This window comes from Podarcis vaucheri, assembly GCF_965113315.1.
Source record: "Podarcis vaucheri genome assembly, chromosome: 2".
Classification (NCBI taxonomy): Eukaryota; Metazoa; Chordata; class Lepidosauria; order Squamata; family Lacertidae; genus Podarcis; species Podarcis vaucheri.
The window spans coordinates 2965607-2992714 of NC_138760.1; the positions used below are offsets into that span (position 1 = coordinate 2965607).

Here is a 27108-nt window from a genome sequence, read left to right on the forward strand (position 1 = left end):
AGTCCTTGTCTGAGCTCCACTCTGGGTTTCTATGTCTCTTGTCCATGTTGTGGTGAAGGAAGAAGAGACGGTTGCCCGGAAGGCAATGGAGCACAGGCTATCTCATCAGAGAAGCTCAGGAAAGGGCCACACTTCACCTGCAGAAGGTCTTGAGTTCAATACCTGGCATCTCTAAGTAAGTCTGGCAAAGACTTTGGTCTGAAACCCAGAGGCTCCTGCACAATGACTGCAGACAGTACTGAGCTAGACAGGCTAATGGTCTGATTCAGTATAAGACAGCTTCCTCTGATTCTGGTCTGCTATTCTAAGAGAAAGACAGACTTCTAGGTTCCAGAAGAGGAGCTTTAGCTACTACAGTCACTTGGGATTATTCAAGGCCTCAATGCCATTAGGAGGACAATGTCACACACAGATGCCATCTGCCAAAACCAGGGCTGAGACACTTATTTGGCCCAGTGAGCCAGATTCTCCCACCTTCACCTCACAGGCCAATTTTGATAGATGGGCAGGGCCACCCACCTGCCAATTACCCAATAGGCCAACCAGATTCCCCACCCCTGGGTTTTGGCAGATGGTACCAGCGTGACGTTATCCTTGTGCAGGCCTTGAGCAATCCCAGGCACTAGGCCACTGGGGAGAGAGCGGCTAAGCAATATTGAACTTCCTGTGCATCAGCTGACACACAGTGAGTTCAATCCTGCTTTGCCCAACTGCATCTCTACCTGCTGCATACTAGACATCACATATGCTATTAGGTGTTGGGCAGGTTGGCGTGGTTTGGGGGAAATGGCCTGGCAGGCCAAATGCGGAGGGCCACAGTCCACCCTAGGCCTAAACTATCTGGATTTTGGGTCCAATGTGAAGAAAAGGAAGCAGCAGCACAGAGAAGCAAATTGCATCAATTGTGTCTGTGGCCTGAAGCTATTAAATACATGAGTGTTTTCCAGGTAGGGGGATAGCATTCAGCCCACTGGTGAGATGCAGGTGTGCAAATGGCTGTGCATGTACTGGAAGATCAAAAGCTTGCCACTGCCAACTGGGAAAGGCACAAAGCAAAATTCAGGAAAGCTGAGATTCTTGGCTGAAGCATGGGAGTGGGCCTTTTAAAACACAAACAAACCCGTGACAGCATCCAAGCAGTGACAGCCTCCTAGAGACAGAGTTAAATATTTATCAGTGCTGAGATGATGTACCACCTGGCAAGATTCCCTGTGCAGCTCCTTTGAAAGCGGAGCTTTCCTGATACTAGGAATGCTTGCCTTCTGGGATCTCTTGCCTAGTAGATAAAGGGAAGACATTTTACAGCCCTACAGCTCAGTCTTATCGCAACAGTACATGGAAACATGGGCAAGCCTTGGATCTTACCTTTCTTGAGGCTGGAAAGGGCGGATACTAAGGCTGGGTCAATGTCGCAAGGGACCCCTGCAGCTGTGGCGAGTTCAAAGATGCTCAAGGTCACCTAAAGAGAAGGGTGAAAGGGCAGAACCGGGTGTTGGTAATGCTGCTGCTGGGCCTTGGTCTCTTGGTCTCACTGCAACATATCAGACCTGGCTGGCACATGCACAAAAATAAGGTGGTAGGATTCTGGACTGTAAGACTGCAGGTGGGGAATATAATCTTTTACATTCTCTCCATGTTTTATAAAACAAAACTGTGCACTTAAAAAGGCAGCACACATAATGGAGAAAGGGTAGTACAGTGGTACCTCGGGTTACAGACGCTTCAGTAAATTAGTATAGCAGGAATTTACTAAGGAGGGCAAACAAAAAATCTTACAGGAGGACTCAGGCAAGAGACAAAGCTAGCTAAGACATGGCATTTCACCTAATTTCAAGCTGAAAAAACACTGCACTATTTAACAGAATTTCAGATATGGTAAATACATTGCATAAGTCATGAGAGGCCCATCAGGACATTTGCTCCATCCTGCTGCCTCAATGGCATATACAGGCATGAAGACAAATCCTACTAAGCCCAGATGTACCCAGCCTAAACAACCAAATCAGGGCTTCTAGAATGGGAACACCAAGTAATATCATGTGTCAGGAATCAGTCCCACTGAGAAGAATCAAACGAACTGTGGAGCAAGGAAACACAATTCCTGGTTTATTAATGGGGTCGGGGGAGGGAAACCTCTTAGGGACCCACAGTTTTGAGCCTAGCTACTATGCTCCCTTTTCTTTACCCATGTATTTATTTGATTTGGTCCTTCACAATGGTCAGCTGCTTTTCCAACCATAAAGCTGTTCAAGCCAAACACAGATCCACAATAAAACAACAGTACAATATGACCAAATCCATAAAGGATCATCTTAAGAAAAACCGTACCCAATATGAATAGCACTGGCAGCTGAAAAGCTGTCCCGAGAGTTCAAAAGCTAAGTAAGTATCCATTCAAGGGCTGAGAAACTCCCCAGGGTCAGGCACAAGCAAGCCTTCTTAGAGGACTCCTTACAAAGTTGGGGTGTCATCACTGAGAATGCTACACTCTGAGTCACAGATAGAATAACCTCTTAAAGAGAAGAGACCTAGAGTGTCTGTATTATGGAGTGGTTCATAAGAGAGGAGATGTTCCTTGTGTTATTCTGGGCCTGGGCCATTTGGGACTTTTCTTTTGAAGTGTGCCTATGTATGCATATGCAATATTGCAAGGAAAAATGGAGGCTGGGATCCAGCAGTCACCACAAGTACCAGGGACAAGAGTAAAAAGAATAAGTAGATGTAGAGGCCTTGAACAGTGGTCAGAGAAAGCTGCCAGGTGCGATCTTGTCCAGAAGGCACTTAATTTAGGGTCCTCCAATTCTTTGCACTAGGCAAATGTGCTGACATAAAAATCTAGCTGAGAAAAATGCTAGGGAAGCGGGCATGTTGACACTCCCTTCCTCCCACACTAGGATCTTTTTGACAGCTCTTCACCCCTATCATGCTTCCCTGGATCTGAGCAGTCAGAGAAATCTCCCTCGTGTTCCCTCTCCCTGGCAGCAGCAGCAATGAATACGATCGATATGAAAGCTGGGGAACTGACACTCAAATCACAAGAGACATGAAACGAGACAACCGAAGGCTTGGGTCCTTGATTTTACTACAATCTCCGAATCCCCCTTCAGGAATTTTAATTCACCTTCCCGAAACAACCTTTACTCCCTTTGCCACCATCATTCTCTCTAGCACATCTCTACTGTTCACTGAAAAACCCTGCTCTCTCCTTTCCTGTGAATCATTTTGTATAGCTTATAAGTCCTCTGGGCATGGAGGTGAGATGCATCAACAACACCTACTGCACCACTGGCACGAAGGGAACCGCTAGACTGGTGTTTTTAGGCAAGTGTATCCTGCAATATGTTCTTCACATAATAATAGTGCACCAGTGGTGGATTTGTTTTGCTTTATTAGCTGTTCTACGGTGCTTCCCCAATGCCACCACATCATGGCTGTCTTCAGCAGCTATAGCAGAACACCAAGAGGGGGCAAAGAATGTCTGTGGTATGAAAAGTTACATGATTTCAGTAGGAAGTTACAGGATATGCTCTAGTTAGAAATTAAGCTGTATGACGGCTCCAAAACTTTTGCAGATGTGAATAGTATTCTGCCGAATTATTTGGTTGGTGAGTCTCTGCATGTTTTACAGCAGGCACACTGGCATAATGTAACATGCAATGCAATGTGCTTCATGCAGAAGCCCTCAAGTGTGTAAACCCAAGTTGCATGACCTCTTTTCTATAAGGAGGAAGAACCCTGTGAATCAGTCCTCCGTGTGTATCGGTTGCTGCACGGCAGGCACACATCATGTGTGGAGACAGGGGAGGTGGGGTCCATGACTGCTCCTGTATCACATAAATTGAGCTGCAGTACTAGCCCTGTAAACTTATGAAATGGAATTGCATTTCTGGCTGCTTCCAGAAGAGAGGGAGTTGTGGGGAGAGAAAGAAGAGAAATTAACTAAACGTGAAAGGCTTCTGCAGATTTCATGTAAGTTGGCACAGTAGGCAGTTGGGGGTTGGAAAAAGTTTTAAAACATTTATAGTTGTTAAAAGCAGAAGCGACCGCTACAGCTGCCTCGAGCCCATTCTTGTGTGCTATCTGAAGCATCTCTGTGAAACACACTTCTCATCTTGATTCAAGAGGCTGTGAATGACAGAGCACCCACCCCCCTCCTTGGGCAGCCTGTGCCAATTAATCACCCTTGTGGTTAAACATTGCAACTTATTTCTAAATATTTTTCTAACTCTTAATTCCTGGCTGTTGCTTCACATTCTGTCTTCTCCAGCTAGTGAAAGATCAGAGAACTCTGCCGAGAGAAAAGGAAACTCACTGCCGAGGCTTGAAAACAAGTCTATCTGGGTGTCCCTCCAACTTCCGGGAAGACAAATTTCTGGGGAGCAAGGCTAACCCTACACAGCAGGGTTACAAAATGTGCGACTGGCCAAGTCCTTCTAGCCAGGTTTGGTTTTGGAATCAGCCCAACAAAATGGGGACTGAGAAAGGAGAGACACTGTCTCCTTCCTGCTGGACATTGTAAATCAGACCTTTGCAAGCTCCAGTTCCATATAGATGCTCAGTGGCCGATTGCCTGCATTGGCCCCAGTGTTCCGATCTCATGCATATGCAGCAGGCATCCCCATTCCCCAAAGCACATGCTGCATGGCTTGGCCTGAACTGTCACTTTTCACCTATGTGTGGCAGGAAATGTGTCCTGAGGGCAAATTAGCCACAGCAACAACAACCTGCATAGTGTCAGTGCCATCCCCCTCCCTGCTGGTCCATCTCAATGCTATTTGTATACAAATAGCACACACACACACACACACACGCGCACACACACAAACGTAAGCAACCAGAAGGCATTACATGGGCAGATCTCCCACTGATCATTCCCCAACCCCCAGCTCCTCCCACCCAAAGTAGCTTGGGTTCCCTTCCAATTTGATCCAGAGCCCATTTGAGGGAACTTGCCTGTTCCTACTTCTTCCTAAGGCCTGGCAAGGCAAAGGTAAGAGCGCCCATGTCTTTGCTCCCAAATGCATTTGCTTGTGTGGATGGTGATGAGGAATTAAGAGAGGTGTGTGAAACAGCACCACCTAGTGACACCAGGATAAGCCAGGAAATACTCCTTTAAGATGCACACCAACGGCTTTTAAAAAGCTCTGTGGGACGTGGCCTTTTTCATTAGTGCAACAGTTGAGACTCTGCTGCCATTGCTTTTTCTTTATCAAAAAAGGTGGAGGAGGGAAGGAACATTAGAAAAAGCTTACTCTTCAAAGGGAAAGAGAAACCTACAGTGCCAGCTCTGCCCGCCTCCCCTGGAGAAATGCTGCTTTGAAAGAAACCCAGAGAGGAGCTGATGTCTCTAAGCAGTTGAAAAGAGGACGGTGACAGCAGAACTGCAGGGAAGCTAAGAGGGGCTACATGTAGCTATGCAACAAGGGCAGCAGTTCCTTTCAGCTGGATTCCTGCACTCAGCCAGCGAAGGCTGCCTTGGGGACACCTGAGGCTGCAACAGCAGCAAGGATACGGCCTCCCGGAAGCCTCAGATGATGCTGAGGTGGCAGCACCACTACGGAGCTGGTCCTTGTCAGTAACAGCAAAACACACACACCTCTAAGTTAAAGCAGCATAGCCGTTGCCAAGTAGTACATTCTAAGTTTAGGCAGTTGCAGGCTGCCCAAAGTCAGCAGGTGTGCAGAACTGCAAGTTCCAAAAAAACCTCTTTCAATTCCAGCACAAACACAAAACATGCAATAGAAATCAGACACCCTCATGCATGTGGTGCTGTATTTGGGTAATGGAACTTTGTGCAGGCTCTTGTGAGAAGAATTTGTAAAGGAGGAAGGAGCTATGTACTGGACAGTAGGAATAATGGAAGTTAAAAACTGGGCAGGGGGCGACAAAAGCAGGATACCCCAAAAGTCCCCTAGGCTGGATACAACACTGGGATGCCTAATCTCTGAGAAGGTAGCCCTCAAGATCAAGCCCACCTAAAGTAACACCCCTTTGGCATGGAAGCCCTTGCATGCATACATACGTGTGTGAGCACATGTATGGTTCCTACAGGTCAGTTACTTAGGGGTAAGGAAAGAGGTAATATCTTATTTAAAATTCCTTTGCACAGCCCCGGATTGAGTCCTGGCATTAGAAGCCATGTTTTTTAATCTAAACACAGCACACTGCAGATCTTGCAAAGAGAGAGAGCTCGCATCTGTAGATACATAATCGTGATGACCAAGCTGTGGCTTGTGCATGTGCAGGAGTGATTAAGAACCACAGAAAATTAATCAGCCTGTGTTCGTCCTTTTCCTGGAGCTTTTCACATCACCAATGCTTGAACTTGGGGTGTATGCGTGTATTAATGAAGTCCCTTTGCCTCCCTCCCTCCAGTTTTAGCCAAATCACGCCCTCCCAATGGGGGCTAAGACTCCATTGCCCCACTCTCACAATTCAACTACTGCACAGCAGCACACAGGTTCTCCACTTCCCCATTCTTTCCAGTCACTTGGCCATGTCCTTCTCACACTAGTCAGCTTGGAATCAGTGGAGGCTTCCCACCAAACCACCCCCACGGCCTGTAATAGTTGGCCCAGGTCTTGCATAAAGGGCCTTCCATGTCTGCTGGAACCAACTCCTAAGGAAACAACCTGATCATCATTCTGGTTTCCCACAAACCTGTGTCTCTCTTGTTCTGGAAGGCTCCAGACAGAGACTGATTGGTGCCCTCGCTGTCATTCTGCTTAGGAGAGATGTTCACCATCTCTCTGATACAATCCAAAATACCATTTCCCTGCAAGTGGCTGGGGCTGCAAATCAGTCTTCTCTATTCATCCACAGGGCCTCACCACTAATCATAGTTGTAATTAACTTTCAGGCTGCATTGCAAAAGGGGGGGGGGGAGTTGGGTAGGTAGAGAGCCCTAACTCCCCTGCCTAGGAATTCATCAGCCTCCTCATGGGCATTCTCCACACACATCCTGGCCTCACTGTTGCTCTTGTTCAGGTAGCTGAATAATAATAATAATAATAATAATAATAATAATAATAATAATATTTTATTTATACTCCGCCATTCCCATTTCAGAAAACCAGGCTCAGGGCAGCTAACAACAAATTTTAAAAACTTAACTGTGATACAACAAAAATCAGCATAAAATACAATATAAAAGCGTGAATAACAATAAATTCCAAGTTCAAAAATTAATTTAGGGGAAAATTCATCCAATAAACATCAGGTGATCACCAGGGCTGTGGGATTCCAGAGCGGGTAATCTTCATAAAAAGGGGAGGGGGTGGAAGGGAGGGGAATAGAAGATCAGGCTAAATTCAAATTGAAAGCCAGGAGGAATAGCTCTCTTACAGGAAGGAAATTAAATCCTGCAGGGCCCTAGTCTCATGGGATAGAGCATTCCACCAGGTCAGAGCCATCACTGAGAAGGCCCTGGCCCTGGTGGAGGATAATCTGACTTCCTTAGGGCCCGGGACCTCTAAACTATGATTATTCATGGACCTTAGGGAAAGGGATGGCACAGGAGCCAAATACTCTGGTGAACAGACGCCCCTAGTGGCAGGACCCAGAGCGAACGTCATATTCAATGCAGTAGGGGAATTCAAACTGCCAGAACTCCTGGCGTGGTCACCTGTACACCGAGACACAAGGCAGCAAGAGAAATCTGGGTAGAAAATTCATAAGCAAATGATTAAGAAGTAGTTTTCAACCATACCGTTGCTTTTCTGCATCCAGCGCCTCCATAAAACACGAGCTGCATGGCCTTTAGCAGGAGCATGCATGCTAGAGTCCAAATCTCATCCTTCTGAGCCCACATGACCAACGGCCAGGGTTGATGGGAAATGCTGTCCAATAACATCTAGAGGAGCACAGGTGAGGCTCCCCACTCCAGCTTTAATACATACTTCAATGCTCCTTGCAATTTCCAGAGGTTCCAATTACCTCTAGAATTTCATGAAGCAGCCCAGATAAAGCTACCCATGAAATTTTCACCCATGAAAGGAACTGCAGTTTTGCAACCTGGATTGCCCTAAACCTAGGCCTTTTACTCAGTCCTTGTTTTCCTGGAGTTGTATCCAACCAACTTATACTCTGAGTAGACCCACCTGTTAGTCATGCCCATTAATTTCAATTGGTTTACTCAAGCACAGTTTGCACTGAGCAAAGGAAATCCAACCTTGGTAAATGTTGTGCTCCTTGACCTTCCCACCCCTTGGAGAAACAGGGCAAGTTCAACAATGAGAGCTGCAGTCCAAAGCATCCTGAAGGCACCCGGTTTGTGAAGGCTGCCTTACACAGCTCCTATTGTTGTAAACTGGCTCATAGACAACACCACTGTCATCAAATTATAGCAGGTATCAGGCAGAGAGAGACCTCTGCCTGTGGCCTTCAAGAGTCAGAGAAGACAATCCTGAACTAGGATTGACAAGCATTGGCATATGACACTCACCTATGTTCCTTTGTTCCACTTGCACCTTGCAACTGCTAGAAGCATAACAACAGCAGAACCAGCCAGAAGGGAGGATACTGGCTATTCTTGCAGCCCCAACCCTGCAGCTGGGCCGCAAGCAGACCAGTTTGCTCATCCGACACCCAACGACCTCCACAAGTACCCCTGCTCTGCAGTGGGGTGGAGGGGTCTGCAACTGGGGTATCACACACCAAGATGACACTCTCTGCGGGAGCCTCTCAAGGTTGCAACCTCAATGCCATGACACAATCAACAATGAATGAGACGCTTAAGTCAGGACATGTCAAAGGATACTCCGCACCATGGGAGGTCAGAGCTTCTAGGAGGGGAGGACAAGCAGTCCCCACAGTGACATATAGATAAATGAAATGGAACAGAGATACACCCTTGCCTCAAATGGAGGCAGAGGAGGACTCAAACAGTTTGACTAATGCAGAGAGATGAGCTTATGTCCTCTGCTCCCCAACCCCTCCCTACTATTTGCAGCAATGGCTTTTAATGTAAACTGTTCAGCCATGTAGAGTATGTGGAACCAGAATGATGGCACAGCATGAATCCTAAACCTTGAGCCTTCAGAACTGGGCTGAAATTACCTAAGGCAATGGATCCACCGGACTCCTGTGCAGGGCCTCCGATGGAATCATATTAGGTCATCCAAGCTTAATTGGCAAGCTCCACACCATAGCGCTTCCCAGTGCCATTCACTTCATCCCAACATTATTACATTTTGATTAGGAGGCCTGTAACGCTGTGCCACTTTTTAAACAAATTACAATTCACACTCTACCCCTTTTTATTGAGGAGGAGGAGGGAGGTGTCACAGACTAAGGAAGAAAGTCTGGGGACTCAGCATAATTTAGGAACTTCCATCATTTTGTAACTAGAGCACATTTAAGTTTGTAAGGAAAGAGGGATGCAGCTGGAGATCATGCAGAGCGGTCCAGCTGTACCTTAGTTGTGTGCTTTAGGACATGTGCCAGGCAGGAAAATAGAATGCTATGTCTGTCTCTTTATCAAGTCTGTTTTGGCAGCAAGCAGCTTTTCCCATCGTACTCAGCAATGACTTTACTTCATTTAGTCTTTAAATCCAACATTAATTTTCACTGCCTCTTCTTAGATTGGGAAGGGGGAGCTTCAGACCCCAACTGTGGCTCCCGAAGCCTCTTTATCTGGCTCTTGGGACAGTCCTGAGGCCACACCCCTTATCAGCCCTCTTCTGCATCTTCCTTGGGTGTTTATGCCTGGCTAGAATGTGTCCTCGAACTCTGATCATGCTTCTTGCTTGCCTGGGTGGAGGATAGAGAGGAATGGGCGAGTGTGCATAGACACAAGCCTCCCCAAAAGTGGTAAAAAAATACATTTCTTGTTCCACTGCCATGTGGGCCCCCGAAGGCTCACCAAAAAGGAATGCAGCCCTAGGGATGATAATGGTTCCCTACCTCCACCCAAGATAATGCCACATGTGAACCCACCATCTGAACACCGTTTGGGGCAGGGTAGAGGCTGAAGAGAAACAGTTCAGACATGCTAAGCCTGAGAATGTGGGATTCAAAGAACCAAGGCTACTGTCACAGTAGCATTCTGGAAGCACGCAGGGGAACTGACTCACCTGGCAGAAGCTAAGTTATATAACAGACTCTTCCCAGGCATTTTTAATACCAAAGAGTTAAATTCACCTTTATGTCCATGTCAGGATCGACAAATTCCTTCAGGCACTCGATGGGGCCCATCAGAAAAGGGCAGTGATTGGTGAACACCTGTCAAGAGTCAGAATGCAAGAAGTGATGCAACAGAGAAGTGCTGATTCTTCTTGCTTGCTATAATGCTGTATTGCCTGCCCTTCCCATAAGTCCTGCTGCATAAAGTCATTATATTTTATCATCCAGCATGATCAAAAGGAAATCAAGGAGCAGGAATGAATGCTTTTGCTCTGGGTGTGGCTGGGAATACATACACAGATTTGCGATCACTCACCTCTTGAAGGCCCTCTTGCGCCAGGGACCTGAACCACAGAATCTCCCCAATTATGGTCATCCTCTTCAGAACATTTTCGGCGGCTGTGGAGAACACATGGTTATTGGTCCCAATTTTCTAGCAGCCACAGAATTCCAGGATATGCATAACTTGCTTGGTTAATTCTATGGAAAACAGTACAGTCCAACCCACTTTAGGACAGAAACCCCAGTAGGGAGGTGTACTGTGGTTTCATTATTTGGATCTTTGAGCAGGCATTCCTACAGCGCTACATCTTCTGGAGTGTTTTCTGAACTTTACTGAGTTATACAAACCTACATTCATGAGAATTCCTTTGCCTATTTGCAATGGCTTTTTAAAAATCGCTGCTCACAAGCAGCAAAGGACTATTTCAGTTGTTGCTTCACTCCAAATTTAGCCATTCAGGTGGCTGCTTGGTGGCTTCTGGAGCAGAGAACAGAAGAACTGAGGCCGTGCGTAACCTTTGCCTGTCACCTACCAGTTAGGCGGGGTAGCAGTGCGGCCATCTGCTCTGGCTGGTAGAAGTTAGATCGGATCTGAACCAGTACATCCATATTCTCTGTCACTAGTTTCTAAAAAGAAGAAAATAAAGTTCTATCACACAGACTTTGAAAACTGGCCATATAAGATGATGTCCTGACAGGGCAGCTCAGCACCAACCATGGTCCTGATGTTGTGCATGAGTTTAAGAAATACCCCACACTAAGGTTGTGGTGAGAGGAGGCAAGATGCTGAGAGAGGGTGGAAGGGGAAGGAGATAGGGGCTGAGTCCAAGGGGCCAACCATGAAGTAACAGCAGCCCAGTCAGAGAGGTGATGGACACCTGTGTCTTCCCTGGCTGTCAACCCAGAGGGAAGGAGCTTGATGCTGCCACCCTTCTGGCCCCAAGCACTCCCCAGCCAAGAGAAGGGACTATGGTCTGCTTGGCTGTAAAGGCCCACTCACAGGAAACAGGAAATGGGTGTGGCTACACATGAGAATGACATGCTAAGGAAGAAGGATCTCAAGAGCTTGTTTCAGAGTCAGAAACTAGGATGAGAAGGCACATGGTTGATAGACAACTCTCTTTTCTTCCTTCTGAGGCCTTGAGCAATTGGTTGACAACAAAGGATAGCCTTGAGTGTTCAACTGAGTGGTGCCTGATGCACCACCCTGCAAACCAGGATTGTACTCTCATCAGTGGGTGACCAACTCCCTCAACCCTGTGGGTCAGTCGCACAGGAGAACCCAGTGGTAGCACAGCAAACAGCAAATCAGTTGGTTCCACTGATGCATGTGAATCAACAGAGGCACAGACATACGGAAGCTCCTTGACAAAAGCAGTCCAGCTCCAACCTGCCCATTCCTTCCCACAAAACAAAAGGACATTTATAACACTCAGATGCTCTGTTTTAATCAGTGCCCCTGAACCACTGTTCACACGATATGTCAGAGCTGAGTTGCAGGACAGCAAATTGCAGCAAGCTCCCTTCTCCTCCTGGCTTCATACCTTCAGCTCCACCATTTGCGAGGTGATGTGCCACATGAGGTTATCACTTAGGAACTTCATTCCGTAGGGCCCAAGGAGTTCTGCCAGGGCTCGCATCTCTGCAGAGGGAGGAAAAGGTAACAGCATACTTTGCAGACTAGCAGTAGCCACAGTGTGACCAATTCTTTATTGCTGTTCCCTGTGGATGTCTGCCAAGTGCTGGTTCCTCTCTTGATTATGCAGGCAGCAACAGAGGCCTACGCCAGCTAGACAAACTGAGAGGCCTTGCCCACCTTTCTCTGCATTGTGCAGGACATCTCAAGCTCTCATTGGCTCCTCCAAGCCCTGTCTTCTGTTTGGCTGAACACTCCTTTCAGGACAAGTCAAATCCTAACCATGAATATTTTGGAAGCCAGATAAGGATTACTCTCTGCTTCCTCCAACTTCCTGAGCTCCAGCTTCTATCCTCCTTTACTTGCTTCTCCACACCTTACTATGGATTGCTTCTTCACTTTTAAACATCCACTATAATCCACATGACTGTTTGCCCAAGATAAAAAAATGGGCTTGCTAATGGATTTTGTGACTTCTACTGAGCAGCAAAGTCACAGAACCATGCAATTGGAGGGGCACTCATAGACAGTTCAGTCCAACCATTGTCACAATGCAGGAATGCACAATGCAAGAGCATCATAAACAGATGCCTGTCCAAAGGAGCATGGGAGAGCCTATCACCAATGGTTCCACTGTCAAATAGCTCTTACCATTAAGGTTTTTCCTAAAATAACATTAGTCGTGATGGCTAGGGCGGGAAAGAACAAGTCTTTGCATGTGACAGGCACTTGGGTATTTGAAGAGTGAGATCATGACCCCACCCCCTCCATTGCTGGCCGAATAACCACTCATCGTGGCATCACTGTGGTCAGTCTTGTTGCCAAATTCAGCTCAAGAACCACTACTGCAACTAAGCCTTGGGTGCTCCAGACTGAGTGTGTGAGCACCTACCTGAAACATCAGAAAACTCTTCAGCACTGAAGGTCTGTTCCCCTTCTTTGGGTATACTGACAAAGGTCTGCATTGATGGGGAAAGGACAATGGAGCCCATGCTGGCCTGGCGCAATAGTGACTCCAGGTACCTGGGAGTGACAGCAAAGGAAACATGATATAATTTAGCTCAACAAAATGCTGCTGGAGGAGTCAGCTGATTAGCAGGTGGGGGAGAGGAGCCATGCCTATGGGAAAACCTCCTTAAACAGGACTTTGGGCCAGAGTAACAACTACCTGACACCTACCTGCCTCTCTTACTACTGCTACTGAGCTTTTTTTAAAGGAGAGAGACAGAGATGACAGAGCTGAGCCATATCTGCTGGTCCTTTGTTTCTATATGCATGAGTGAGGCTGCTCAGTGCTTAGGGAAAACTCTCTGCATATACTTAGGAGAACTCTCTTCATTAATATCTGAAATATTGGCATTTAAAGCAGATTCAGAGGCTCGTCCTGGGGGGGCTTGAAAAAAATTATGTCCTGCCTACCATGACAGTGCAATGCCCCAACCAGCCCCTCCATTTTCCCAGCCACATACCAGTTGGTATAGAGTGTGGTGAGGGTCTGTTCCCCACTTGCATCCAGGGGCTGGGTCTGCTGCAGAAGCACGTTGCGGAGGAGGCGCCCAGTATCCAGACCTATGCGATGCATCAGTGAAACCAGGAAAGTGGTATAGGCCTGCACACCTGCCAATGCTTCTGAGGGACGTGCCAGTTCTGGGGAGCTTGGGTTTGGCTTTGCCAGCCGCACCAAAGACCTGGGGGTGGGGATGTGAATGTTTATTGGATGTACATTGGCCAAAAGAAAAAAGCACCCAAACACCACAGCTTGATGTTCATCACTCTGCCTACCTCTCAAGCTAAAGTTTCCCAATATGTAGTGCTATGTTGAATAGCTTGTTTTCTTAATGAGCACTGAGGATCAGGTGATGTTCCAGGCAAGGAAGACAGGTCATATCTACTTGGATGTTTGGGACTGAAATCTGTGCTCTACTGGCAGCGGCGGAGGGTGAGGTAGATGGCAGTACGAGAAAAACATAAATGTAGCCAGAGAAGGAGACACAAGCCTGAGTTTTCCAGCTGGCTGCCAAGAAGCAGCCATGGGGAGAATTGCAAAGACTGAATGCTGTTGCTTTGGGGGAAATAGTGGTCCTTTGAAAATTAGCAAAGTTTGAGCATCTGCTCCCCATTGCTCAACTAATTAGCCAGCACTGAGCCCAGCCCAGCTCCTGTCAGGGTGATGAGAATATTAAGTGCTTCGGAGACTTCCGGGTTAACGCCTCCGGCAATGGCGGATTTCCTCTGATCGGGAGGAATCCGCTCCATGGAAATCAGGGTCTGGACTGCCATGGCGAGGCAGAGACCCACTAAAAACCACAGGCGGGAGAAGCCTGTGGACGTGGGATTCGGCTGGCACCTTTTGCGCCTCCCCTACTCGCGGGGAAACCCGGTTTCGGGGATCCGGAGCGACGTGGGGTGAGCGGCGCGGTGCTTCGAATCAACTGCTTCTTTCACGGAGTGAAGCTGCATTGCTGTTGCCGGAGAGCGCTGACTTTTTCCTGTGGACAATTGGACTTTAAACAACTACCCGTGAGTAGAACGGAAAATTGGATCTTTAAGCATCTTAATTTGGCACCGAAACGGGAAGGTTTCAAACAGGAAGTCCGCCTTCCTCTTTTGTAAATAGATTGAAGCAAAGACGTTGTAAGCTAAAGTCTGGAAAGTCTTTTGTAAAGGATTAAATCTCCATCGGTTAAAATTACTAAACCCCCCCTTGGAAGCAGGAGAAGAGGGGGGAAATTTTAGATCGCCTAAGCCTGCAGGAGAGAGAGTGAAGAAAGATAAATTACCACCGTTTTGAACCTGGGAACGGGCTGCCAGTAAGATCGACGTTTTGGGAAAGTTCATTGACTGTGAATAAAATGTATGTTGACAGATAGTTAAATAAGAGAAATATATTGTTTCCATTGTCTCCTTTTGCACTTAAGAAGGAGCAAAAGTAACTGGAACTTTGTTGCTAGATCTGTGTTTAAAAGGACGGCTACAAATAGAAATTGTTTCCCCTAGAGGGAGCTTTTGAAACTGTTGCAGGAGTGGAGCTGGGGAATTTTCCAGCTGCAGAGATTAAAGACCATGAGAATCAGAGATTGACCTTGGACAAGAATGTCGACAGAAGAAGTCTTAGTGGTTGCATTTTGCAAGACAAGTGCTTTATTGGAACAGCTTCATGAGAAGACGGATGTGATGATTATTAAAATTGACAATTTGGGACAAAAAATGACTGATTTGGGACAAAAAGTGAATACCTATACAGAAACTACTCAGGAATCGATTCAGGAATCTGTTTTGATATGGCAAGCTGTGGAGAAGATGAAGGAGAAAGTTGTTGTTGAACCTCAAGTAATACAAGTGGAGAGAGCCCCAGCCTTACACCCGCTTGGATTGGAGAAGGAAAGTTGGATGGATCCCCTTATGCAGGGATGTTCTGGCTTTTGGGATCTGGATTTGGGTCAGGGGGAGATTGGAGTTGTGGGGGCCTTTAGCTTTGGAGGGATTATGAAACACGCTTGGAAATATCTTTTGGACTTTAGTTCTGACTATGGAGAATGGGCTGACCTGTCGAGAAGGAATAAAGACATTGTTAGGTTGGAGTTTCCCTGAGATCTACTCCTCAGTGCCAAAGGAAGGAAATTAAGAACAAGATCAGCAGAAGATAAAGTAAAGTGCATGTATAAATATGAAGAAGATCTGCAGAAGGGACATGGAAAAGGGTTAAGAGCCTCGGACAGAAGATCACCAGGTTGATGGACCATATGGAATTGATAGAAAGGACTGACAGAATCCGAGACCAGGGAGAAGAGACGGTGGACGGTGGAAGAAGATTGGAAAAAAATATTTAGAGAAATATTGTAAAATTAATGAGTGTTAGAAAAATGTTGGAATGAAATTATACGGCTTTAGTAGAAATGTTATAAGGAGTTAAGTATAAATAAGTTTTAGGGTTTTAATGGTAAGATAAGGTTAAAATAAAATAAGACAATTAAATGACAGGAAACAGTGAAAGATGGAAAGGATTTGCTGAAATAATTATTAACTAGAATACAAAAAAGAGAGGTGTGAGGAGGTCGATGAAACAAGTTAATGAAAGATAAAGATATGGAAATATTGGATGTGTTTTTAATTGTTTTTGCTTTTGTCTTTGTTTTGATGTATTGTGTCTTTTGTTTTTTTTATATGTACTGTAATGTATTGATTGGTATTGTTTATTTTTTCTTTTTCTTTTTTACTTCTTTCTGTAATTCTTAAACTTTTAATAAATATTATTTTAAAAAAAATCTTACCAGCCCATGTTCAGGAGATGCAGTCACCAGGACTGAAGCACCAAGCCAACAGAAGCAAGTGCATGGGACAGAGGACAGCAGCAGCACTTTGGTGGCAGCCAATTTAATTACACTTCAGTGTAATTAAGCAAGACTCAAGTGTTCATATCTAACAAATCCACCCCACTGTCACCTTCCTGCCTATCCCACATAATCGGCACTACTGAGCAAAAGCTGTAGCACATGCACCATAGCTGTGTACTTCTATGGCTTCTCTCAAGAACAGACCCATAATGAATAGTGCCACATCACTTCCTGCTGCGCCCCTCACGTCCTGTACCTGCTAAGGCGTGTCTCCAGCTGGCTGCTGAGGTACTCTGCGGGAGTCACAGTGTGCTCAAAGACAGCAAAACTGGCCACGTTGTTCAGGCTCCAGCAGATCTCAGTCAGCGTCAGGTGCAGCTTGTCCAGACTGGAAGTGGGGGTGGGGAGAAGATGGTGGTGGGTTAGAGCAATTGATACCGACTGCCTGGTTTGCAGGAGGCAGAGAAGTACTGGCCAGGCGAGAACCTCATCAGTCCAACTCCAGAAGCACTTCGCAGGTCAGATGTAAGAGCCAAGGACAGAAGGAGCGGCAGTAGGATACACTGTCTTTTCATCCCCTGCTCTTCTGATCATGTCTGTTTACACACACACAATATGTATATGAAAATGCAACCTATTATAACCAAAATGCCCTATCTCTGGTCAAACAGGCCCAGTTATATTGAATATTCAACATGTAGCAAGTCATTTAAAGCATAAAATGCCATTAGTTTATCGATCACCCACTCTCCCAAGCCTGCACTCCACCCCAAAAGCACAGAGTGTAACTGGTTTTGGTCCTCCCATTCATTCCGTCCTCTGGTTCCCTAAGGACACCAGAATCACATCTTGCTGCCGCCATTCTAGTTCTCCCTTCAGGGAAGCACCCCACCCCACAAATACATATTAGGAACTATGGATGTTCCCAGTGTCAGACTTGTACCTCACTGCTGGGAAAACTGGAGCTCATTCATTCCATCTCTGACTGGCAAGTCTCTAGTTCGAGAGACCCTGCAATGGCACCACCGTGCGGTGTTTTGTGGGAGAATATTCCACATTTTTTGGGTGGGGGGCAGGATAGCTATAGGCAAGCTTTCTGCCATGTGCAGGGGAAACACTGCCCACCTCTGGCTGCTTTAGCCTTATTTACCACTACAACAAAAGGGCAAAATAAGACGTGACTGATCTTCTGACTTTAAAACAAACTTCAAAAAGAAGCTGGGGTGGGGGCCAGGAATGCTCCAATTTTGATTGGAGCAGCAGTTTTAGAGGACCCCTCCCATGTGCCCTGCATAGGAAGGTGGGCAGGAAGGAACTAGGGATGTCATCCTCTCACCCTGGGTGAAAACAGTAGCCTAATTTGCAGAGTCCTGCAACAACCCATTTGAGGATCCCTCCTCCACTGCAGAAAAATAACCCTCCCCCCTGTACTGTTTTCCTGACCAAGCTTCCCCACTCCAAAGCTGCTATTAGCCCTGCTGGGCAGGAAATACATATACCATATTATGCCTGTCTTTTATTTCTGAAATTATGAATAGCTTCAGGTCAGCGAGCAATTTCAGCCAGGGGAAAATGGTGGGAAGTTTAAATATCCCCTCTCTTGCAGCCATTGCTTCAATAAAAAAATGGAACTGCCATGACTGCTTTTTAAGTTAAATCTCCAGAACGTAAGGAGATGTGAGAGTATGCACCTTCCACACAACATTTGTTTTGACTGCCCCCTACTTGGAGCCAGAGCATAGAAACACCTTGCAAAACAACTAGGATTAATGGCATTTTCCATGCTAACCACCAGACAGGTCTTTGCACGCTTGACTGGTGGGGTGGTATCATTTTAAGTGCACCCTCAGTCCTGTTTTAACCGTATGGCAGTGTTTCTCAAACTTGGGTCTCTAGCTGTTGTTGGACTACAACTCCCATCATCCCTAGCTAGCAGGGCCAGTGGTTAGGGATGATGGAAGTTGTAGTCCAACAACAGTTGGAGACCCAAGTTTGAGAAACACTGCCGTAAGGCTTCAATTGTGCTGGTATGAAGAAGTTTAAGCATTAACATTGCCCATGACGTGCTGCATGGGTTCATTGTGGCCTTACTTGGTGACCAGGCTGCGGTCTTTCCGGTGGCTCTCTGCACCAGGCTTGTCCCTCTCTGGCTCTCCCTTCTTGGACGATGCTTTTTGGGTCCTCTTGTTCCGAGCCTTGCTGATGGTGGCAGCACAGTGCTTGGGTAAGAGCTGGGAGACATAAAAGAGGCGAGGGGGTTATGTGTGGGTGGGTCTGCTGCAAATCACAAGGTGTGTTGAACCAAAGGTGAAATGTTCTGGAAGGCCTGCAAGCACCATCTTGGTAGTCAAGATGACCCCAAAATAATTGGTAGTTATTGAAATAATGAGCTTGTCTATATTTACGTTTCCTTGCTTTGATATATGCTAATTGGCATGCTTTGATGCTGTGCTTATCTTTGGCCTTGCTTGGGATGCTGGGCTCTAAGCCGAGAGAGGGGAGAAGCTTTGGATAACTGTCATCTATGGCCTCACCAGCCAGGTGTGATGGGAGGTTCTGGGGAAACTGACATATGCTGCTTTGCACATAAGGCCTGTTTGCTTGGGCGCAGACATGTCATGAGGACCTCTCACTGTTGTGGTGCCCCTCCCGTGTCTGTAAAGCCAGTGAGGCCCTGCACGCTGTGTTATAAGTTTGAATCTTTCCTTAATAAAGTGCTAGAACTGGCTATTCTGGCATTCTAGGCATCCATTTTGGGTAACCCTGCACCCAATCACTTCCACAACCCCTCCTTGGGGTCTGTGGTTCAGAGCACAAGGGTAGCAGGGGTGAGGTGGGGGTGGAGAAAAATTATTCCCTGGGCAATCCTTGCTTCAACAGCTAGTCCCTGGTCACCAGGAATCTGTACAAGGCAGTTATTCTGATAAATCCTTTGCGGACTCCTCACTCCGGCTGCCCCCTTTTTTGCATTGTGCCTACAGTCACAGCGAACTCCTCTTGCATGTGGGAGTGTTCTCTCAGTGCCAGGGAAGTGTGCAGTTTTTGCTCCTTCCCAAACTATCCAAGACTTAACAGGAGCCACTGAGAACTGAGTGAACCTCTTTCATCATAGCTACACAGCCTCATTGGCATAACTTCACCCTGGGTTCCATTCCATTAAAAGTGTGGAGGATCTCACTGCCTGGGAAAGTGCTGCCTGCTGCACTGACAGAAGATGGAAGCACTTTCCCAGAGAGAAGATGTCATCTGTCACAGGGCTTGTGCTCAGCAGCTCTTTCCAATATTTTGATTTACAGTGGTACCTCGGGTTATATACATTTCAGGTTACATACGCTTCAGGTTACAGACTCCGCTAACGCAGAAATAGTACCTCGGGTTAAGAACTTTGCTTCAGGATGAGAACAGAAATCCTGCTCCAGCGGCGCGGCAGCAGCTGGAGGCCCCATTAGCTAAAGTGGTCTTCAGGTTAAGAACAGTTTCAGGTTAAGAACGGACCTCTGGAACGAATTAAGTACGTAACCAGAGGTACCACTGTACCCTTACAGTATTGAATAGTATTAATTGTTTTAATGAATTTGTTGCTGTTGTTGTTTGCTTCGTTCATACGCAACTGTGTTTGATAATACAGTGATTGCAATGTTATGATGATTATTGTGAGCCACTCTGAGCTCAACATTTGTTATTGGAAAAGTGGAATATCAAATCAAATCCTATCATTCCTTTGTCCTGCCCAAGAGACTGCAACCAGGATTGTAAGATTTTAACTCTGCTTTTGATGCTTATTTGAATGTGTTCCAGAAGAGACTGGATTATCAACCTGTTATGCCAGTAAGATCCTTTGCACATCAATGCTCATTTTGCAGATCAGCCACGAACAAGTACACAACACAGACCTCATGCAGAGAGGAAGAACAAACCAGATTCATCAAGCCAACAATCCGTGCAGTTTTTTTGTTTTTATCTGCTCTCGTATGATTTTTATACCATTTTATTGTAGTTTTGCCTCTTTATGAGTCATTGGATTTTACTGTGAGCTGCATTGGGTGGGAAATAAATGTAACACAATAATAAAACAGGAGGATTCAAACTTGTCATTCAAAGTGCAAGATATCTTCAAGTTTCCAAATCAGATTTTATCTACCTGGGTTTCCCTCTTTCATTCCATTTTGGCCAACCATCATTTCTGCATTCAACATGCCCAGAAAATGTCTGGCAAGCTGAATTAGTCATACATTCTGCCCGATCTTCCCCTGTCCCCTGCCCCATATGCTCCAATCACAGAATAGTGATTGTGCTATCCTATGCTGCAGAGAACTCCACTAGGATTCTGCCAATTTTCCCATTCTCTTCATGCCAGTCCCACATCTGCCTCCGATGCTCATTCCCCAGCGTCCATAAAGGAGTTGGCTTCCTACCTGCTCACTCAGCTTGCGCTGTTCAGCAGAGGCATCCAGGATACAAGTGCAAGCCTGTTTAGCCATCTCTTCCAGGAAATTGTTGCACAGACCCAAGGCACAGCTCTGCAGATGAGGATACTGAACCAGGAAAAGAAAGAAGCGCCTGAGATCTACAAGGCAGCCTTAGGTGCCATGTTTGCTGCAAGTCTCTGCTGGCTGCCCCTCTCAGAGGCTGTGAGTGGACACTTTTCTTGTTCATTGTCACAAGACAGGGTTAAAAGAATGGTGCTCCAAAGGCCTGCTGTCACTGTAGCCTCCAGTAGTGCAAAGCTCTCTGTCCACCGACAGTGGGATTTATTCTTGAGTAAAGTGAGCATAAATCTGCAGGCCTACCAGCTTAATTCTATGCATTTTTTAATCCAAAGAAAGGTCTGCCGTGTTCAGTAAGGCTTACTTCCTAGAAAGTTGCAGCTTAAATTAAACAAAAGTAAGGGTGGGATTCAGCGCCACACTATTATGATCATTCCGTCTGCAAAAGCATTTCTGCTTGCCAGATGGAACAATTTCCCCTCCCCTCCCCACGCTATTTGGGGGTTCTCCTGGCCCTCTGGAGGAAATGTGAGAGTCCCACTGCTTTCATGGGAGTCCTTGTACTAGTACACCAGGTCACCTGAATCTGGCCCTGTATTTTCAAACCCACGCAGAATAAATTATTCAAATAATAAGCTTCATTTACATAAATGAATACAGTGGACAAAGTTCTGCTTTTCTGGTTATCTTGGTGCAGGATTTGACATTTTTATCTCAAAGTAGACCCAGCTCTGACTACAAGGCAGGGGCATGAAAGCCGAACTCATATAAGCCCAGTAAGGGCATCTCAGTGATTTGACACTTGGCCTCTTTGCTCTTTTAGCTCCAGCTGCTTCTCCTTGCCCTCCCCATCCCTTGCATACGCACCTCCTCAGGGCACAATGGATGGGAGGCATGGCTGAAGTCAGCACACAGAAGCGGGAAAGCAATGGAATAGCGCAACATTGATGGCTCCTCCATGGTGGATGCAAAGAGTTTCTCCAAGAGGCGCACATAGAAACTGTTAAAGGAAGTGAGATGTCATGAACCAGGGCAAGTAGGAGCAATCAAGGGCACACATGAAGTTGCCTTACACAGAGTAAGACTGTAAGTCCATCAAGCTCAGCATTGCATATAAATATTTTGGGGTGGGGAAGGAGTGTTTCCAAAAATTATGTACAAAGTAAGTACTGTAAATAATTAAAAGTCAAAAATTTCAATCCATCAGAAAACTCAAATAAAATAATTAAGGAAGCCAGGTTCAAAGTGTGTGTGTGGAATGTCAAAGTTAGCTAAAAGGGGACATGGGTTTTTTAAAAGTTGAGAAACCATGGTAGGGGGGTAGGAGAGCTGGAAAAAAATGTCATGTCTGATAACCAATCCACCCCTTTGGTTTCAGATAGCACATGGATAGACGAGTGTAAAAAGCCCAAGACACAAATTTTCACAGCTCTCTAGCGGATACGTGGCTCATTTAGCAGAGGTAAGGTATTTAACTCTGGAAGTGTATACAGTGGTACCTCGGGTTGCATACGCTTCAGGTTACATACACTTCAGGTTACAGACTCCGCTAACCCAGAAATAGTACCTTGGGTTAAGAAATTTGCTCCAGGATGAGAACAGAAATTGTGCTCCGGTGGCGCGGCAGCAGCAGGAGGCCCCATTAGCTAAAGTGGTGCTTCAGGTTAAGAACAGACTTCCAGAACGAATTAAGTACTTAACCCAAGGTACCACTGTACTCATTTCTAACCAAACTAAGCCTTCTAGGAGGCTTTTCCCTAAACACATTACTTCTGGTAAATAAACTACCATAGTCGCTAGAGGGCTGTGAAAATTTGTGTCCTGGGCTTTTTAGACTCGTCTACCCAAGTACTATCTGAAACCAAAGGGGCACATTGGTTGCCAGATGTGAAATATCTTGGCATTTTTTCCGCTCTCCTACTCCACGATGGTCTACACTGAGGGCTCATTCCACTTCCACTTCTCCCATGCCTAGAAAGCAAGGGTCAGCCCATGCTTAGGAAGTGGTCTGAGTGGTTTTCCCCAGGCCCTGCTCTTTTCCCAGGGAAAATCCGCCCTTTAATGTTAATCCAGAGATCACTCAAATTGCCCTTTGCTCCAACTGAGTGCTATAGAATGGGTTTTCCCACAGAAAAGCAGCAGGAGAAGAGGAAGTGTGGAGAAGCCTTGACTAGAGCAGCTCAACAGAATTTCATAGGTCATTCCCAGCCATACCTGGAAATGCCAGAGACTGAACCTGAGACCTTCTACAAGCAAGGTGGATGGTCTACCACTGAGCTATGGTTGTTCCCCATAGAAGCATAGGTGCTTCTATATGCACCAGTTTTCACCTTCATCCCGTTGTCCATGCCTCCTCCTCCCACTCCTTTTGTGCAACCCCTCTTCCACACACACCTACAACTTTGTGCTGCAACTATGAAGCACCCTTTCCCCCTTCTGCCCAGGGATGAAGCCACCATTCTCTCCAGTTCTGCAGACCCTTTCGTATCCCTGTTTCATCCCCAATACCATTCCCATGCCTCCTACTCCCTCCTTTTTTGCAAACCCCTTTGCACCACCATTTTCATCTTTATCTCCTTTTTCTTAGTCCCTCCTCCTTATTTTTCTCAACTCTCCTCAACTCACACACTTTCACACACTTGCTCATCACCTCCTTAGCACAATCTGAGCTGGCAACAAACAGTACCACACTGCAGCCAGGATGGTTGTGTGAATTGGCACCCTCTTTTCTTCATTCTTTATACCCAGAGAACCTGCCTATGGTGGGGCCTTTATTTTCTAACCTTCCCTTCAAAAAAACTCCCAACATTTGCCAGACAACTATGCAAATTAAATGCATTGACTGAAATATTTTATGCCAGGATGCATGTGTTCTGGTAGCCGACATGCTCCACCTGTGTGCCCCAAATCTGCTCTGCTGTCACTATTCCCTTCCTCCATGCCATATACACACCAGAATATAGAGAGGTCCGATGTCTCGACCATCAAGTCCTCCACCGAGTCCAGCATCTTAGTGTGAAAGACGATGAGATTCATCACCTTGGCAATGTCATGATTCTCCCGCAGTTGCAAGGGAGCCTTACTAACGCTGGTGTATGCCTAGTGGAAGGGGGAAAAAGATATTCCTTGGGAGAAAGAACCCATGTTCTCTGACACTTCACCCTAAACACTGAGAGTAGTACATTGCTGTTGTTGGCATCCCTCTGTCTCGAGACAATGGGGTGTTTTTCCAGGAGCGAAGCCAAACTGCTGGAGAATCACAGCACCTGCTGTGGCTGCAGAGATCAGCAACCTGTAATTGCTGCCTTCCACATTACTTTTGCTGCGTTAGCCACACTGAAGTGACCTTTCCAGGGTGCAAGCCTGGGCAGCGTGTGTAGAGGTCCTGGACTGCCCAGACAACAAGACCTCTTGGCCTCACTGATACAGTCCAAAGGAAAGCAGAGTAACACATTTGGTACCAGCTGGACTGTAGGAGTTGCTGGAAGGAGGCATACAATAGGCTCCCAAACATGTCCCGCAAGGCAGTGGGTACAGATTTTTCCTTGAGGAATCTTCTTGCAGGATTTTTCCTTGGGGTTTACTCCCGAAGCCTTTCTCATGAATGAGTATAGCTGCTGGGCAGCAGAGGTTTAGGATCAGAGTTTTTCTTCTCCTGGATGGGCTACCTTCCCAGGAGCAATATTACATTTTGAGTGTTAATCAAAAAACAGTAAAATTGTACGTGTATCTGTGATGGCTCATTTACACACACACGCTAATGCTGGACTCAGTCATTATGGAATATGCAGGTTCAGTCCTCAGGAATGTGGAATCTACTTTTGTTATTCACTAGAGCCTTGAGATCCACCAACAAGAGGCAGGTCCAAAACAGCGACTTAGCCAGGCAAACACACGTTAAGTGTTAAAGAGCAGGATGCCTCTGGGCCCATGCTCATCCCAGGAACTTGTGATCAGTTCCCCAACCAAGCTCACAAGTGCTATGCAGGGGACTCCCCACTTCCATGGAGGCTTCTGCATACATAAGTGGAATCATGCGAAGTGGGGAGCACCCTCTACACACCCTCTCTGCCGCTCTTTCTCCAATACATACCAAAAATACTGCATCCAAAAATATCCACAACTAGAACTGAAGCTCTGGGGCCGGCAGGAGGCTGGTGGACATGCAGGAAAGCGGTGGCGGCTGCGCTACCCTGCACATCAGCGGTCAGGCAGGGAGGCTGGGCAGCCTGAGCAAAGCCCCGCTGCACCCCCAGTCTCTTCAGGGCTTCCTCCAGCCTCACTGACATCCTCTTTGGGCCTTGGGGTGGGTCTCCTCATAAGTTATGAGGACTCTCCAGCTTTCTCCCACCATTTGCGGGTTTGAATTGAATTATTTTTTTATTTCCCGATGCCGCACACTCCTTTGACTGCACGTAAGTTGCGGGGCACCTGAGGTGTACTGTACCACTCCTTTGGATACCCCCCAAAGCATTCTTTTTTGGCAACTGAATTTAGGAAAGACTGGAGGTTTTTTAATTGTTGCCACTGTTAAGACAATGGCAGAAGTCAGAAAGCCAATCCACTACCATAGATGTACCAGATAAATCAGAATACACAACCAGAGAGAGAAACAGACTGACAGACAGAACTTTAGCTAAAGCATCAAGAAATGCTTCTTGATGGCAGGAACAGCATTTGTCAATAGAAAGGCCACCTGAGGTCTTCAAACAAAGGCTGGGCAGCCTTGATGCACCTAAGAGGGATGTATATTGAAGCTGGCAAAGGCTGAAGGGCCAACAACTTAGACTTTGCATGGTTACATGTCTTTAGCCCCAGGTGAAAGCCTTCCTCTTTACACAGGCCTTTGGTCATTAAATAATCTATGGCCTGTTAGATGCGGCGGGGGGGGGGGCTGTTATTTGGATTGTTATTATTATGCTATCTATTATTATGCTCTGTATTACTTTTTTTAAAATGCTCTGTAAATTATGTTCTTAATGCTCTACACCGCCCTGGCTTCTTTAGATAAAGGGTGGTATATAAATCAAATAAATAAATAAATAAATAAATAAAATTATGTATTTCCAGGCTAGCAGCACAGGCAAAAGACTCTTTAGCCCCCACTTCCTCAGTGTGTGAACTGCAACACAGGGTTTGTCATGTCAGAGTGAGTCACAGTTATACCTCATTCAGAGCCCCCCCACATGAAAGCAGCCTGGCTCCATGGGGCATCTGCAGCCTCCCAGCACCAACAACAGAGAAAGCAGGAAAAGGTTTAAATACACGGGGAAGGAGGAGACTTGGGCAGCTTGTTTTGTCTGTTGTTTACCTCTTCATACCTCTCTCCTTAAGCAGCTAATTTTCCCTGCTTCTCCTCCTCCCAACTTCTAGGAAAAAATAGATTTCAAGTGGGGATAAACAAGACCAGCCAGCACTCCCCTGTGTGTTTGACTGTGATCCCCTCCAGATGCCCCAGCCCCTCGGCCAAGCAGGCAGCATGCAAAGTCCTAAGAGGCAGCAAGGGCTCCCACTGCACAGGACACCGTCTCCGCCGGCATGTGGCTGGAGCAGAAGAGGAAGAGGAGCAAATCCTGGCAAAGAATCTTACCTGCAGCCTGAACCAGTCCAGGCGCAGCCCAGAAAATTCAAATTTCTTCTTCTCCTCAACTGCAAAGAAGAAAAGTATTTAACAGAGGCACAGTTGCTAGAAAGAGCCACAGGGGTCTCTCCCACCATTCAAAGGCCTTACAGATGAGAAAATTTAGGATGAAATGCAGTGGGAAGACAGGCCTCCTCCTAGAAAAATGATTTGCCTTCCGACAGCCCATTCTAGAGGAGTTTATAAGGAGTTTAAGTACCATCCCTTTGTTCCTGGATGCAGTGGGTTCCGTTTTTACTTGCACCTACAACCTGTCCTTATGGGACGAGGGGGTGCTGTGGTCTAAACCACAGAGCCTAGGGCTTGCTGATCGGAAGGTCAGTGGTTCGAATCCCCCGCAACAGGGTGAGCTCCCGTTGCTCGGTCCCTGCTCCTGCCCACCTAGCAGTTTGAAAGCACGTCAAAGTGCAAGTAGATAAATAGGTACCGCTCCGGCGGGAAGGTAAACGGCGTTTCCGTGCGTTGCTCTGGTTTGCCAGAAGCGGCTTAGTCATGCTGGCCACGTGACCCAGAAGCTGTCTGCAGACAAATGCCAGCTCCCCCTGCCTATAGAGTGAGATGAGCGCCGCAACCCCAGAGTCATCCGTGACTGGACCTAACGGCCAG

At 46.5% G+C, this 27108-nt stretch overlaps 1 protein-coding gene across 5 annotated transcripts in view; it reads right to left on the reverse strand.

Moving 5' to 3' along the window:
• NCKAP1L (NCK associated protein 1 like) overlaps positions 1 to 27108 on the reverse strand; it is a 67902-nt gene that overhangs the window by 11947 nt on the left and 28847 nt on the right. For all 5 annotated transcript variants that reach the window (XM_082207842.1, XM_082207843.1, XM_082207844.1 and 2 more), the window contains 13 exons: positions 26452 to 26510; positions 23815 to 23960; positions 21729 to 21861; positions 20790 to 20909; positions 18466 to 18605; positions 16631 to 16762; positions 13510 to 13728; positions 12933 to 13063; positions 11949 to 12046; positions 10938 to 11031; positions 10439 to 10521; positions 10141 to 10221; positions 1366 to 1459 (listed from right to left, as the gene is read on the reverse strand). In XM_082207842.1, coding sequence (XP_082063968.1) covers positions 1366 to 1459; positions 10141 to 10221; positions 10439 to 10521; positions 10938 to 11031; positions 11949 to 12046; positions 12933 to 13063; positions 13510 to 13728; positions 16631 to 16762; positions 18466 to 18605; positions 20790 to 20909; positions 21729 to 21861; positions 23815 to 23960; positions 26452 to 26510 — 1530 coding nt within the window. The remainder of the gene's footprint in view (positions 1 to 1365; positions 1460 to 10140; positions 10222 to 10438; positions 10522 to 10937; positions 11032 to 11948; positions 12047 to 12932; positions 13064 to 13509; positions 13729 to 16630; positions 16763 to 18465; positions 18606 to 20789; positions 20910 to 21728; positions 21862 to 23814; positions 23961 to 26451; positions 26511 to 27108) is intronic.